The 17,144-nt window shown below is 43.9% G+C and overlaps 1 protein-coding gene across 2 annotated transcripts in view; it reads left to right on the top strand.

Annotated features, from left to right (window-relative positions):
- The first annotated feature begins 2,057 nt into the window (after positions 1–2,057).
- stk24 (serine/threonine kinase 24) overlaps positions 2,058–17,144 on the top strand; it is a 56,184-nt gene continuing 41,097 nt past the window's right edge. Inside the window, exon 1 of one of the 2 annotated variants that reach the window (XM_008106935.3) lies at positions 2,058–2,317. In XM_008106935.3, coding sequence (XP_008105142.1) covers positions 2,273–2,317 — 45 coding nt within the window. In that variant the 5' untranslated portion in view covers positions 2,058–2,272. The remainder of the gene's footprint in view (positions 2,318–17,144) is intronic. The other variant, XM_008106933.3, reaches the window with a different exon arrangement.

Raw genomic sequence — 17,144 nt, forward strand, 5'->3', positions numbered from 1 at the left:
TTTACTACGTTTTGAAAGAAGTTAAATAATACATCCCAGTGATGTAATCCACACCAATGTATTAAACACTGTATTTAATGGGGTGTGTATATTTAAGATTATGATGTCAAGTTGTAACATTAATGGCAAAATTGCTACTCCATGGCATATATTTTCTAGAATCTGGAAATGGATGATCCTAGCAACCGACTGCAGAAAAACAGTGAAGAAAGATGTGGCTGTGAAATTTTTCCTTGGCCTAATTATGCTGCCTTTGGTCTCGTTATGTTTTTGCAATGAGTTTGATCAACACCAATTATTTTAATTGTTGAAAAGTTTGGCTCTGGGTGTGACACAGTAACTAGGTTAACGCAGAAACCTAAGATAATTGATCATCCCAAGAAAGGAATGCAATGATTGCCTAGGGAAGGGTTGTTATGAACAAATCCAAGATTTTCTTGTTATTTATGCAAATACATAGAAACCTATTGAGATTAGATATTCTAAAATTATTTTTTGCTTTCAAAAAGCCCTAAACGGTTTGGGACCCACCTACCTTCGTGACCGTATCTCCTACCACAAGCCTACACGATCCCTTCGCTCATCAGGGGAAGCTCTCCTGTCCCCACTCCCGATATCCCAGACCCGCCTTGTGGGAACAAGGGAGAGGGCCTTTTCTGCTGTGGCCCCCCGATTGTGGAATTCTCTGCCCGCGGAGATTAGGCGAGCCCCCACACTAGCAGCCTTCAAGAAAGACTTGAAAACATGGCTCTTTCGCTGCGCTTTTGGAGAGTAACCATTTTATATTTCTTTTCCGTTGCTCCCCCTAATATCTATCCTCCAGAATACCCCACTCCCTTATGACCCTGTTCGCTGTGGTTTTTATTTTTATGTCTTTCTCACCCTGAGTTTTAACTTAATGTTCATGTGGTCTGCCCTTGTTTTTATTGTCTCCTTGTTTTATTTTGTAATGGATATTATTTACTGTATTGTTTATTGTATTGTGTTGTGCTGTTCTTTTATATGCTGTTTATATTGTATTGTTTTGGGCATGGCCCCATGTAAGCCGCCCCGAGTCCCCATTGGGGAGATGGTGGCGGGGTATAAATAAAGTTTTATTATTATTATTATTATTGTTACTTACCGTTAACCCACTCAGAGCAACAAATTGATAACCTAAGGGATGTTTGCATCCTAGTTTAAGTTAGACACTGGCGTGGTTTGCTCTGGTGTCTTTCTTTTCTTGTTCTTGTATTCAAGCGCCAAACATTAAAAACCATTACAAGCATGGAATACATGTCAGTAATGACTTGAAGTCACACAACAACCACACCAGAATCAAAGAGTTGGAAGAGACCCTCCCGTCGAACATACAGGGAAAGCACAATCAAAGCACCCCTAACAGATGGCCATCCAGTCTCTGCTTAAAAGCCTCTGAAGAAGGAGCTTCTACCACGCTCCGAGGCAGAGTTACATTACTGAATTTCCTTTCCTGTGATTTGAACACACTGCTCTGAGTCCTAGTCTCCAGGGCATCAGGAGAGAATGCTTCTGGAGCATGGCCACACAGTCCAGAAAACTCACAGCACCCCAGCTTTTCCGGCCATGAAGGCCTTCGACAACCGAATGAAAGCAGCTGGCATCTCTCGAACTGCCCTGGCTCAATGCTGTGGGATTATGGGAGCTGTGGTATTGCAGCACTCTTTGGCAGGGAAGGCTGAGGGAGGTTTGTCAAACTACAACTCCCATGATCCCACAGCATTGAGAGAGGGCAGTGGCTACAGAACAGGCATGGGCAGACTTCGGCCCTCCCTCCAAGTGTTTTGAACTTCAACTCCCACAATAAGAGCCGATACGCTCTTAGGAATTGTGCGAGCTGAAGTCCAAAACACCTGGAGGGAGGGCCGAAGTTTGCCCATGCTGGCTATAGAAGTAGGAGACCTCGCGAGACTACGACTCCCGTAGGGGAGGGGGGGAGAGAAAAAGAGAAAGCGACTCCCTTGGTGACGCATATGGGGGGCGGGGCCTACGCGGCGTAGGAGGCTGGGTGGCGGAGGCTCCTCCCCTTGTCTGTCTCTGCGCATGCCCACCTCTTTCCCTCACACTCTCTCTGTGGGGCGCTGCTGGGGGCGGGGGAGGGAGGGAGGCGGCGGCGATGGGGCTGAGGTGATTCCTCCTCCTCCTCCCCTTCCTCCTCCTCCTCAAGCGAAGGCCACGGCGCTGGAGAGGCAGCGGGAGCAGCAGCGGTGGCGGAGGAAGAGGAGGCGGCGACGGCGGGTCTTCCGCCGTCCTCATGGCCCACTCCCCGGTGCAGCAGCCGGGCCTGCCGGGGATGCAGGTGAGGAGGCAGGCAGGCGGCCTTTCTGTCGTCTTCCCCGCCGCGCATGCGCCCTCGCCTCCCTCCTCCTGAGAAGGCTCTGCTCGCCTTTGGGCTCCCTCTGCTTGGCTTTCAGGGGGGAGGGGAAGCTGCGGGGCTTGCAAGGGAGGTGCCGCGGAGAGCCCACTCTATTCCCAAGAAGCCAAGCGGCTCAGTGTGTTTGCCTACCTCCCTTCCCCTTGAATTGAGGGTCGCCGCCCCTCCCTCTCCGGCTAACATTGATTACATCCATTTCCATCCTGCCTCTCTCTCCCTCCTAAGGGCTTGCACAGTAATTGGGTTTTTCATGTATCCAGTCCTAAGCAGAACCCCCTGCAGTTCAGAAGAGTTGACCTTCAGCGTGTCCTGGATTATTATTATTGTAATCATAATAATCTGAAGTGGAATATTAATTAGTGCCCTTGTTGGAAAGATTTCTTGTTTCCTTCCCTTCCTTGTATTATCTATCTATCCTGCTATTCCGATCGCTGTGATGGTGTCCTTGAGGCAATATTTGCTGTGGGTGAGAGAGTGCGCTGGGTGGGATTGTTTTAAACTAAGGATAGTTAGGACAGCCTCCCTCCATGTTCTGGCCTAGCGAAGAGGAAGAGGTTGGGAGATACAGTGACCTAGGGCCCTTTCACACTGCTCTATAACCCTAAATATCAAGGCAGAAAATCCTACAATATTTGGTTTGAACTGGGTTATCTGAGTCCACACTGCCATATATTTCAGTTCAAAGCAGAACATGTGGGATTTTATTCAGCTGGGAGGAAGGGGCCCTAATGATAACATTTCTGGGTTGTTGTGAGTTTTCCAGGCTGTATGGCCATGTTCCAGAAACATTATCTCCTGACGTTTTGCCCACATCTATGGCAGGCATCCTCAGAGATTGTGAGGTCTGTTGGAAACTAGGCAAGTGGGGTTTATATATCTGGAAGGTCCAGGGTGGGAGAAAAAACTCTGTTTGTTGGGAGGCAAATGAAGCTGCAAGGCCATTAAATGCTAATCAAGGTGGCCAATTGCAACATTCACACTTCCAGCAGACAACAGTTTTTCTCCCACCATGGACATTCCACTGATATATAAACCTCACTTGCTTAGTTTCCAACAAACCTCACAACCTCTGAGGATGCCTACCATAGATGTGGGTGAAACGTCAAGAGAGACTGCTCCTGGAACATGGCCATACAGCCCGGAAAACTCACAGCAATCCAGTGATTCCGGCCATGAAAGCCTTCGACAACATTTCTTCTACCTGTCCTTCACTGGCTGCAGCAGCAGAAAGCAGCCCCTTGGTCTTGGTTTGGCTGGAAAGATTGGAGATGTGCAAAGGGAGAAAATAGAATGGGCAGCTGGGCTGTGGAAAAATGTGCTTCATTTTCTTCCTAGGGCATGCCTATGGGGGAGGGAAGGGGAGACATGTTGTTTATGGAAATATATTTATCTCTGGTGGAGTTAACCAGGTTTGTAATTTCCTGGCATCTTCACAGAACAGAACGAACCTTGTTCTGAATATTGAACAGCTGGAAGAAGAATGTGAACTAAAGGGCTGATAATTTTCAGTGCTAGAGATAGCATTTCCTTAAATGAAGACTTAGGGTGAATCTGCACCAGTGGTTCTCAACCTGTTGGTCCCCAGGTGTTTTGGCTTACAACTCTGTGGCCTACAACTCCGAGAAATCCCAGCCAGTTTATCAGCTGTTAGGGAGCCCCTGGTGGCGCAATAGGTTAACCCTTGTGCCTGCAGGACTGCTGTCCAAAAGGTTGGCGGTTTGAATCCGGGGAGTGGGGTGAGCTCCCGTATATCAGCTCCAGCTTCCCATGCGGGGACATGAGAGAAATCTCCCACAGAATGGTAAAACATCTGGGTGTCTCCTGGGCAACATCCTTGCAGGCAGCCTATTTGCTCACACCAGAAGCGCCTTGCAAATTCTCAAGTCGCTCCTGACACGGAAAACGAAACCAGCTGTTAGGATTTCTGAGAGTTGAAGGCCAAAACATCTGGGGACCCACAGGTTGAGAACTGCTGATGCAGCATAGAATTGATGCAGCTTGGCTATTCTTTAACTGCCGTGACTTAATGCTTTGGGATCCTGGGAATTGTAGTTTGGTGGGGCACCAGCACACTTTGGCAGAGGTCTTGTGTAACCACAACATGCATGAATCCAAAGCATCGAGCCATGGCAGCTAAAGTGGTGTCAGATTGCATTAATTGTGCAGTGTAGATGCATCCTTGCTTAATAACTTCCTGCTCCAGAGTTCCTTACTTCCTGTATGAAGTACAGCCCCTATGCATAGCTAGAGGTCAAGTTCACTGGTAACAGTAAGAGGGAAAGATTTTGAAATCCTTGGGACAGTGTAATCCATTTTTGGTGTATATGTCCTGTGATGTAAGTACAGAAAATGCATTTGGCCTACAGTATTTATAACTAATGGGTACTTGGTTCCCCCCCCCCCCCCCCAGAACATCAGCCTGCTGTCCTCCAAAACATCTTCCCCCTTCTCACTCAACCATAGTTGTGCATAGCACTTTCCCACTTTCATTCTCAAATACACACAGATAATTCAAGATAAATCTTCAGTTAATTTCTCCTTCCCATACCCTGCATCAAAAAGGTATTGCTGCATACAGGCAGTCCCCAAATTATAAACAACTTATAGTTGCAAATGGGGGTGAAACAACGGGAAGTGAGAGAAATATACTCCTTGTAAGGGAAATTCACTCCTGAAAGCGTTATCATGGGGAAATATATCTCCACTAAAGCTTCCTCCTCCCCCCCCCTTCTCTCTCGACTGGAGTTACACTTAAAAATGTACCTGTTTCGACTTACATACGAATTCAACTTAAGAATAAACATACACAATCTATCTTGTTCATAACTTGGGGACTGCCTGTATACTCATAGTCTAAAATTGATTTCATTGCTTATATACTAATAGTTTATAAGTTGAGGGCAGATTTTGGGAACAAAATGATGGATTTTGACATGACCCATGAATATGAGAGGGGAAAGTATCAATGCCAGTTGAGGTCTGTCTCCCCACCCTGGTATTTCAAAAAGGCCAGAAAATGGAGAGAGGAGGGCCTGTGAGGGTTTTTTTTTAAAAAAAACCTTCTCTTGAGAGACTAAATTCTCAACTTTTGACACTACTCAGAGAATGGGAAAGTTTACTACTCATTGATCCATGGATAAGTTGACTCAGGTTTTTTACATTGATTTTTTTTTACTAAAATTCATGGACTGAGTGTATAGGATAGTTTCCTTCTTCCATAATATAACCATTCAAATCTTCAAAGTGGGGTCCAGGGTGAGGGTAGCATGGGGACCTAACTTTGAACTGCTAAAACATGGATGGGAATTGTGTTGCTCTCCAGATGTTATTGAATTGCAGGTCCCAACTATGGCTGATGGTAGTTGCAGTTCAGCAACATCTGTAGTTCCCACTTTTATTACAAAGCAAAGGAAAGAATAATTCAGGAGTATCCTACATGTGATTCAATGCTGTCCCTATTACTTGCTTAACCTGTTTCTATTTAATATATGTATAGAAAACTTTGTCTAGCGCTGGTTGCCCATGGCTCTATCTTGAGTCTCTTCGAGCATGGTGAACAACTGAGTTGGGGTAGGGGTTTAAAATCTTTAGGGAATTTGAGTTCATACAGAAGGTCAGGATCTTCCCATGTGATGCCAAAGAACAAACTCTAAACCTCTTGACCAAAGAGGGTCATGCCTGAAGAGCATTTGTTGGTCTACTAATGTACAATTAATAGAAACATCACTAACTCCTGTCTGATCTATAACTCAAAATCAAAGAGGCCGAAATATAGGGAATTTAGCCAAAAGGATTAGAAGAAGTTGAAGGACTCTGGTCAGTTTCCCTATATGTAGAAAACAGACCAGGAATTTGGGCAGAAGGAAAGGAATGAAAGAATATGTTTGCATGGGGTCCAATAAATCTTTATATGTTCAGATACAGTGAATCATAGGGAGCACAGCACTTTGCTGTTCTATGCTAGGTATAAAGAAGGCCCAGAGCTTCCTGGGAGAGAAGTACTTAATCGTGAACTGCCACTGGGAACTGCTCAAGGGCAGGCCTTTCAGTGTCTCTTGACTCATCCACATCTTGTGATCAACTGGATTAAAGCCTACAGAGGACTTAATTGAAAATTATTTCTAGGTTACCTTAAGGGTGAAGCCTTTTCAGTTTCTTATTTTGAAGGCAGAGTTGGTAACAAAAGTGAGAGTTGCAAAAATTTCTAGGATCTGAATATAAAAGACAGAGTTTTGCCTGAACAGGTTTGAGTTTTTTTGCGTTTTTAAATGTACAAGTGTTCCCTCACTTATCGTGGGGGTTAGGTTCCAGGACCACCCGCAATAAGTGAAAATTATTTTAGTAGTTATACACTATTTTAAGTCTTTTATCAACCAATCGTGTGTTGACAAATTGCAGTTCAGATAAATTGCCTCCTCCTCCTGTTGCCGCTTGGGCTCCCTTTCTCTTCCTTTGGCTTCTCCTTCCTCCCTTTCTTAGGCTGTAAATTGTAATTTTTTATGATTTATAATAGTCTTTTAGAGTTTATTGAAAAACTGCGAAACAGCGAATCGACGAAAAGTGAACTGTGAAGTAGTGAGGGAACACTGTATCTCATTTGGTAAATCATGGATTTACCAAAAACAAGTCACGCCAGACTAATCTGATCTCTTTTTTCGATAGAGTTATGATTTGCGTTGGTACAGGGAACGCTGTGGATGTAGCCTACCTGGATTTCAGTAAGGCCTTTGACAAAGTCCCCCACGACCTTCTGGCAAACAAACTAGTAAAATGTGGGCTAGACAAAACTATGGTTAGGTGGATTTGTAATTGGCCAAGTGAACGAACCCAAAGGGTGCTCACCAATGCATCATCTTCATCTTTGAAAGAAGTGACGAGTGGAGTGCCGCAGGGTTCTGTCCTGGGCCCGGTTCTGTTCAACATCTTTATTAACGACTTAGACAAAGGGTTAGAAGGCACGATCATCAAGTTTGCAGATGACACCAAACTGGGAGGGATAGCTAACACTCCAGAAGACAGGAGCAGAATTCAAAACCATCTTGACAGACTAGAGAGATGGGCCGAAACTAACAAAATGAAGTTCAACAGGGACAAATGCAAGATACTTCACTTCAGCAGAAAAAATTGAATGCAATGGGGGACTCCTGGCTTGACAGCAGTACATGTGAAAAAGATCTTGGAGTCCTCGTGGACAACAAGTTAAATATGAGCCTACAATGTGATGCGGCTGCTAAAAAAGCCAACGGGATTCTGGCCTGCATATTTAGGGGTATAGCATCTAGATCCAGGGAAGTTATGCTCCCCCTCTATTCTGCCTTGGTCAGACCACACCTGGAATCCTGTGTCCAATTCTGGGCACCACAGTCGAAGGGAGATGTTGACAAGCTGGAAAGCGTCCAGAGGAGGGCAACTAAAATGATCAAGGGTCTGGAGAACATGCCCTATGAGGAGCGGCTTAAAGAACTGGGCATGTTTAGCCTGCAGAAGAGAAGGCTGAAAGGAGACATGATAGCCATGTACAAATACATGAAGGGAAGTCATAGGGAGGAAGGAGCAAGCTTGTTTTCTGCTGCCCTGCAGACTAAGACACGGAACAATGGCTTCAAACTACAGGAAAGGAGATTCCACCTGAACATCAGGAAGAATTTCCTCACTGTTAGGGCTATTCGGCAGTGGAACTCTCTGCCCCGGACTGGTGGAGGCTCCTTCTTTGGAGGCTTTTAAGCAGAGGCTGGATGGCCATCTGTCGGGGGTGCTTTGAATGCGATTTCCTGCTTCTTGGCAGGGGGTTGGACTGGACTGTACTATTCTATGATTCTATGATAATATTCTAGCTCATCATAGTATAATGTTTTGAAAAGGGAATCAAACAACATTCTTTTAAGCACACTATTTTAAACTTCTATGTTCTGTTTTGAATGACAAAGAAAACTATACCAGTCTAGCAATACAGACAGTCCCTGAATTATGAACATTTGACTTACAAATGACTCATAGTTACAAACAGGAGTGAGACCACAGGAAATGAGAGAAATCTACCCCTAGGAAGGGAAATCCACTACTAAAAGAGTTATCAAGGGGAACAGATATCTCCACTAAAGCTTTAGAACTAATCCTTGTTTCCACAAGAAGCCACATTTTCCAGATTCCATTCACAGGGACAGAAAATGGGGTGAGTCTTCTGAAGAGGGGCACAGACATCAAAACAAACATCACAGGGTGTTATCCCTTTCCTATGCTATATATAAGTGTGTATCTCTGTGTGTGTGTGTGTATATATAGATATGGATATATATTACTAGAGTTACACTTAAAAATGTACCTGTTCCGACTTACATACAAATTCAACTTAAGAACAAAACTACAAAACCTATCTTGTTCGTAACTTGGGGACTGCCTGTATTTCTACTGCAACATTTTGATCAATAATTTTTTCTGTTCTTCTTGTATTTATACATTTTTGGAAAGAAAATATAATTCCTTCTCAACTATAAGCTGTTAAGGATATATACATTTTGGGGACACTGAGTGTTTCCATGTATCTGTACTGAGCCTTATTTTGCACATACACTGTATAATTAATGCAGTTTGACACCACGTTAACTGTCCAGTCTACATGCTGTGGAATCCAAGGATTTGTAGTTTGTTGAGGCACCAGCAATCATTGACAAAGAAGGCTAAGGACCCTGTAAAAGCCAGCTGTCATGATTCCATAGCATTGGGCCATGGCAGTTAAAATGGTGTCAAGCTTCATTCATTCTACATTGTAGATGCACCCTCAAGGTAATCTGTTTTCTCTGTCCTCACAAAATCTAACTGTATATGTGTATCTGCAGTATCTCACATTCTTTCTAACCAGAGCTCACAAAGTCAGCCTTCAAAATCCTTTTACTTCATGGCTATTTGTACTCTGCTTTTATAATCAGGTTAAAATTTCATCTCTTAATCTCTTGGATTTTATTTCATTTCACATTTGAGTGCATTTGATTTATTGCTAGCCTTTTATCTAGCATGCTAATTTATATTTTAAAATCTTTGTGTCCCCCTGAGGCTCATAACAGAGTTAAAAATAAAAGTGGCAGTTTTGTAAACAAATGTGTGGATGTTACAGGTGCACAAAAATTATCATAACTTGTCTGCATATGTTTTTTGGTACCTTTAACATGAAAAACCCATTAAACTTTTGGAAAGTTCCTTTCCCTAACTGCCTGAACGTATTTTTTTTAATTACAGGAGCCTTATGAAGTAAAAGGATTACATTACAATGTAATGGCAGTAAAGGATTATGTGCATCTCTGTGATTCTATATAGCTTTTTTCTAAAGAAAATCCTAAATATTAAAGTTGGTTACTGTTTCATAATAGAAACCTTGTCTGCTGAAAGAAAGTGAATATTCCTGTGATGATCTCTATCTGTAGAGGTGTTGCTAGATAACTATTTTATAGCTATGGGCTTCCTACACTGGGGGTAGGGAAGGATAAAAATAAAGTATTTTCAACATGCAAGAAGACACTAGAGGGTTCACATTTCCTACATGATCTTCCTGTATGTCTTGTGTGTATTCCATTGTATTCACATTGATAAGATGAGAGGAGATGAGGCTTTACTATGTCATACAAAACGGTTGAATGTATGATTGGTGCTCATGTTCTATACTGGATTGGCCTCTGATGTTTTGAAGTAGGATGTAAGTTTATTCTCAAGGCAAGGTCTGAGGCTATATAATGCAGGAGCCTTAGTGAAACCAAGGAAGCTTTTTTCTAACCAATTCCCTGAATTCTGTGTTGGAAGAATGATGGAATACAAATGTCATAAAAAGTTGCATTATTTTCATATTTGATTGCTGGATTTCTTTTGTTCTTTTGTATATTAGGTTTTATTTATTGACAACTTGATAAGTTGTAGAAGTCTGTCACAGACAGAACGCCACCAAATAAGGTTCAACACAGTTTATTAAAGTTACAGAACCAAAAATGCCCGTAAGAAACAAAGGGCTAGGCAAACACTTGCCTTCAATGTGAAAAGATACAAAAAGACTCAGCTGGTACTAAAAAACGGTTCAAAAGATAAACCGGATTAAACAGGAGTTTAATCCGGGTTAAATCAAAAATGCTTACTTCAGCCTGGCACTTTAAACAAACAAAAGTTGGTAAACAAAGATTCAATGAAACACAAATAACGCAGCAGATTCCTCTCTGCTACTCAAAAGCTACGATTGAGTAACTAAGTTGTTACTCCTCCGTGCAACGAGCGAACTCCGGGTCCAGACACATCAATCAGGGTAGCAGCGGTCAGCAGGGTCCCAATCCGGTCCAAGGTCGAAAGCCAGGTACAGACGTCTTTAGTTCACCAGTTCCACCGATAGCCACAGAAGGGATAGTCCGAGGTCGTAGTCAGTCAGTCAGTCCAGCGTCAATCCAGAGTAGGCAATTAATGTCCGTCAAAAAGACGACGGAGGTCCAAGGTATTCAGCAAACGAATCACACCCGTCTTCAGGAAATTCCCCAACAAGAGCCCAAGCGTTCGTCCAGATTACCTTGCCCAACGCAATTAGCCATTGATTCTAAACCCCATTTTATGCCAGTTCATAACTCCTCATCACTATCAGCTGCTATCCTAATTCCAGGTGCCTCATCATCATCATCCTCATCAGAGCTAAAACACCTTTGACTACACCCCACAGCATCCCCAGCTGTGGATCCCGTTCCATCCCTCCAGCCCGTCCACGGGTCCGATCCTGCAACCCGCCAGTCGCCTCCCATGCTATCATTGCCGGTGACACCCAAATTCTCCCTCACACGAGTCCATTCCATGTCATCCTCCTCTGAGCTAACCATCTCTTCCTCCATTCCCTCGGTAAAACCCTCAAAGGAGTCTTCGTCTGTTCGTTCTGCAAATAAGTCTCGGAGCCGTTTCCTTTCGCACTCCTCAAGAGAGTCTGACTCTCGAGGAGTCTTACGACCTCGTCTCCCAGTATCGGAGCCATAAGGCTCAACCATAACACTATCCCCTCTCACAAAGGCCTCCTCCTCCAAAGGTGGAGACACAGCAGTGATCTCCTCGGCTAAAGTGTTACGGCGCCCAGAAGTATCTAACTTCAACAACGAACGGTGAAAAACAGGGTGGATCTTAAAAGAAGATGGCAAGCGCAATCTAAATGCCACAGAAGAAATCTTTTTAGCAATAGGAAAAGGTCCCAAATACCGTTGCGCAAACTTTCCCCCAGTATGTTTAATATATTTAGAGGATAACCAAACCAGATCCCATTCTTCCAACTCTTTCCCGGCTTGTCTATGGCGGTCGGCTTGAGTCTTCTGCGCTGCCTTAGCTTCTAATAACAACCGACGAGCAACATCATGTAAAGCAGCCATTTCAGAGGAACGGTACACCGGATCAGAGGAAACCACATTGGTTGACGGCGCCACCCCTCCCCGCGGATGGAAGCCATAAGTTAATTGAAATGGTGTGTGTTGACTAGACGTATGTACAGCGTTATTATAGGCGAATTCAGCCACCGACAGCCATTTTACCCAAGCACTCGGTTGTTCCAGACAGAAACAACGTAAATACTGCTCCAACAACCCATTAACTCTCTCAGACTGACCATCCGTTTGTGGATGAAAAGCAGAGGAGACATTCAATTTGGTTCCCAAACACTCATGGAAGTGCCTCCAAAAACGAGACACAAATTGAGGAGCTCTGTCAGAGATAATAACCTCAGGAGCCCCATGCAAATGGAAAATATGTTTGGTAAATAGTAAAGCCAATGTAGGAGCCGCTGGAATTGTTGAACATGGTATAAAATGAGCCATTTTAGAAAATAGATCCACCACCACCCAAATACATGTATAACCCCCAGACCTAGGCAAGTCAGAAATGAAATCCATGGAAATAATCTGCCATGGTCTCTCAGGAACAGGCAAGGAAGATAATAAACCCCTAGGGCGCCCGACAGGCGTCTTACTCTGCTGACATACTGCGCAGCTATCACAAAAACGGAGAATGTCCTGTCGCATTTTAGGCCACCAATAGTTCCTGGTAATGAGTTGTACGGTCTTAAACCTGCCAAAATGCCCAGCCAACGGTTCATCATGATGTGCCCTAATGACTTCCAACCTGAGTGCACCCGCCGGTACATAAACCTGTCCATTACGTACCAATACCCCTTCCTGGTCTTGTAAATGAGGCAGCACAGTACGAGTCCCTACCGAAAGTAACATGAGTTGCTCTTGAGTCCAGTTATCGTCCTTCTGAGCCTCTAGGATTTGAGCGTGTAAACCAGCCTCGTTTTCTACCACGCATAAAGAGGCAGTAGGCAAAATTGTCTGACACACTGTCTGCTCGTAAGTTTTAAACTCAGGCTTACGAGATAATGCATCCGCCCGCAAGTTTACTTTCCCTTCCACAAACTGAACCTTAAAGTTGAACCTAGAGAAAAACAAGGCCCATCGAATCTGACGTTGATTCAATTTCTTGGCAGTTTGTAAATGTTCTAAATTCTTGTGGTCAGATCTGACCACAATTTGATGACGTGCGCCCTCTAACCAGTGCCGCCACACCTCAAAAGCCACCTTAATAGCCAACAATTCCTTTTCCCAGATGGTGTAATTTTGTTCAAAAGGTGTTAGTTGTCTGGAGTAAAATCCACAGGGACGCAAAGTCCCTGATGAATCCCTTTGAGATAATACAGCCCCCAACGCATAACTAGAAGCGTCTGCTTCTACTATGAATGGTCTATCAATGTCTGGATGGATTAGTATATTATCAGCCTGTAAACTAGACTTCAACTGTAGAAACGCATCGTGAGCCTCCCGTCCCCACACAAACGGTTGTTTCTTACGCAAGAGTTGCGTTAAAGGTACAGTGAGTTTGGCAAAGTTTGGGATAAACTCTCTGTAGTAATTAGCAAATTGCAAGAATCGCTGTACATCTTTCTTAGACTTGAGTTCTTGCCACGAGTTGACTGCGTCAACTTTGTGCGGGTCCATTTTTAATTCCTTTCCCGAAACTACATGTCCCAGGAACTCAACTTCAGACACGCGAAAAACACATTTGGAAGCCTTAGCAAAAAGCCCATTACCCCGTAGACGGTGTAGTACCTGCTTCACATGCTGCTGGTGTTCCTTTTCATCCTTAGAGAAAATTAATATATCGTCCAAATAAACCACTACAAATTGATCAATTAAATCTCTAAATACATCATTTATGAATCTTTGAAAGACAGCAGGTGCATTGCATAATCCGAAAGGCATTACACGGAACTCGTGACATCCGAAACACGTGTTAAATGCCGTCTTCCATTCGTCACCTTCCCGTATTCTAATCAAGTTATACGCCCCCCGTAGGTCAAGCTTGGTAAAGATCTTAGCCCCTTGCACTCTCGACAGTAATTCCGAAATCAAAGGTAGCGGATATCTATCACGAATGGTGTGCTTGTTAAGAACCCGATAGTCACATACTAGTCTAAGCTCCCCTGTCTTCTTAGCTACAAAGAACACAGGTGCAGCAGTTGGAGAGCTAGATGGGCGAATAAACCCTTTAGCTAGGTTCTCGTCAAGAAATTCCCTCAAGGCTTGTCTTTCTGGTACCGTTAAAGCGTACAACCTTCCTGCTGGTAACTTAGCCCCCTCTATTAATCTAATCGCACAATCATATGGTCTATGAGGCGGCAACTTATCCGCTTCCTTTTTACAAAACACATCTTGAAATTCCCTATATTCAGCAGGCACTCCCTCCATGTCAATCTGAGAAGGATTTAAAGCAAAACATTCCTGCCTTTTAAAAGCTATAGTACGCTTCACCCAATCCACTTGAGGATTTACTAAGGTTAACCAATCCATTCCCAGGATTACATTGTATCTTGGTAACCGTTTAATGTCCCATACAAACTTTCCAGTTACTCCTTGTACCTCCCACGTTATTGCTGAGGTCTCACGATTAACCACCCCAGACTCCAGTAGTTTCCCGTCCGCTCCTTCCACCCATATATCGCATGCTTTACGTACTGTAGGAAGCCCATGCTTCTTCGCAAACCCAACATCCACATACGAGACCGTAGCCCCTGAGTCCAGCAGTGCCAGAGTTGAAGCAAGTTCTTTTCCCCCAACAGATAAGGAAATGGGTACAAAAACATGTTTCTTCCCCTCAAGTGACTGCTTTATAAGCCCTAATGCGTTGGACTCACGTCGCACTAGGGCTGACCTTTTCCCGAAAGCTGAGAAGGCTTAACATTACAATTCCTAGCGAAATGCCCAGCAGTCCCGCAATATAAACACAATCCCAATTGCCTTCTACGGTCTTTTTCTGCCGTTGACAATTTTCTAAACACCCCGAGTTCCATAGGCTCCTCCCCCTTTGCCACAGGTGTCCTAGGCGCAGATACAGATGGCGCATACATTGCCCTAGACTGTTTGCGAGATTCGAACCGGGCGTCCAAACGCAAAACCTTAGCCACCAAAGCGTCCCAGTCTTCTGCCGGCTCTAAACGCGCCAATTCATCCTGGAGATAATCATTCAAGCCAGCAATAAACAAAAGCATAAACGCGTTCTCCCCCCAGTCTAGTTGATGACGAAAAGAGTTAAACTTATTTAAATAGTCCAAAACAGACCTCTTTCCCTGTTTTAACCGATAAAGAGCCCAGCGAGCATTCTCCATACGGAGGGGATCCCCAAAAGTGTCAGATAATAATTTCTTGAAATCATTTAAATTGTCCTTGACTGAGTCATTTCCCAAAATCAAATTAGTGGCCCATTGTCCCGCAGGACCGGTCAACAAACTCAAAATAAATGCCACCTTGCTGGTGTCCGTAGGGAAAGCTTGTGCGCTAATCTGAGAAAAATAAAGTTCAATTTGCGCCAAAAAAGTGGGCAATTTGTTTCGAGACCCATCAAAACGTTCAGGAGTCATTACATGTCCTTTAGCTGGCTGTGCTGCCTGTGCAGCGTAAAATGCAGCCTGCAGCTGGTCAAAACGAGCCTTAAGCTCCTCCATCGTCTTCTTGACGTAAATACCTAACTAGAAAAACTTTTTTAGGGCGTTGGGCAATCTGTCACAGACAGAATGCCACCAAATAAGGTTCAACACAGTTTATTAAAGTTACAGAACCAAAAATGCTCGTAAGAAACAAAGGGCTAGGCAAACACTTGCCTTCAATGTGAAAAGATACAAAAAGACTCCGCTGGTACTAAAAAACGGTTCAAAGGATAAACCGGATTAAACAGGAGTTTAATCCGGGTTAAATCAAAAATGCTTACTTCAGCCTGGCACTTTAAACAAACAAAAGTTGGTAAACAAAGATTCAATGAAACACAAATAACTGGCAGCAGATTCCTCTCTGCTACTCAAAAGCTACGATTGAGTAACTAAGTTGTTACTCCTCCGTGCAATGAGCGAACTCCGGGTCCAGACACATCAATCAGAGTAGCAGCGGTCAGCAGGGTCCCAATCCGGTCCAAGGTCGAAAGCCAGGTACAGACGTCTTTAGTTCACCAGTTCCACCGATAGCCACAGAAGGGATAGTCCGAGGTCGTAGTCAGTCAGTCAGTCCAGCGTCAATCCAGAGTAGGCAATTAATGTCCGTCAAAAAGACGACGGAGGTCCAAGGTATTCAGCAAACGAATCACACTCGTCTTCAGGAAATTCCCCAACAAGAGCCCAAGCGTTCGTCCAGATTACCTTGCCCAACGCAATTAGCCATTGATTCTAAACCCCATTTTATGCCAGTTCATAACTCCTCATCACTATCAGCTGCTATCCTAATTCCAGGTGCCTCATCATCATCATCCTCATCAGAGCTAAAACACCTTTGACTACGCCCCACAGCATCCCCAGCTGTGGATCCCGTTCCATCCCTCCAGCCCGTCCACGGGTCCGATCCTGCAACCCGCCAGTCGCCTCCCATGCTATCATTGCCGGTGACACCCAAATCCTCCCTCACACGAGTCCATTCCATGTCATCCTCCTCTGAGCTAACCATCTCTTCCTCCATTCCCTCGGTAAAACCCTCAAAGGAGTCTTCGTCTGTTCGTTCTGCAAATAAGTCTCGGAGCCGTTTCCTTTCGCACTCCTCAAGAGAGTCTGACTCTCGAGGAGTCTTACGACCTCGTCTCCCAGTATCGGAGCCATAAGGCTCAACTATAACAAGTCTTTCATGTAGTTTTGTCTGACAAAATTGCTGCTTTTGGTACATAACCACCAAATATTTTAGCTACACCTCTACTTTCCCATTTTTAGTTCCACTAAAACTCTTATAGTCTGCTTCAGTTTCGAATTTAATAATTACATATAATTTTAGCAATACTGTTTCTGATATGGCTATTCTAGTTCGAAATTCTACTGTTATACTGTGTATTAATACCAAGCATGCAAAAATATTGTTAGCATCTTGTTGGGATATTGTTTGTGCATGTTTCCCAGTTTACAAACATACAGAAGCCTTGAACAGTGTTGATTCATCAGATAAGCATGTATTTATTAAAATAAGAGAAAGAAAACAAACAAGAATTGCATGCATTATAGAAATGATTGTCTCCTTGAAGTTCCTATTTGTTCCCAGAATAAATCTTCTGAATTTCATGGAGGCTGCTCTTCAGCATAACAAATGTACTTGGCTTAGAGGCACCATCACTTCTCAACATTTCCTTTATAAACATTTAGGACGATAGGGCTGAATGCCTTTGAGCATGTGCAGAGCTTGCTATCCCTAAAGAGGTAGTTTCTAGAATCATTCTTGTGTCCCAAGACCACTCTTTT

Source organism: Anolis carolinensis, chromosome 3 (assembly GCF_035594765.1).
Source record: "Anolis carolinensis isolate JA03-04 chromosome 3, rAnoCar3.1.pri, whole genome shotgun sequence".
Classification (NCBI taxonomy): domain Eukaryota; kingdom Metazoa; phylum Chordata; class Lepidosauria; order Squamata; family Dactyloidae; genus Anolis; species Anolis carolinensis.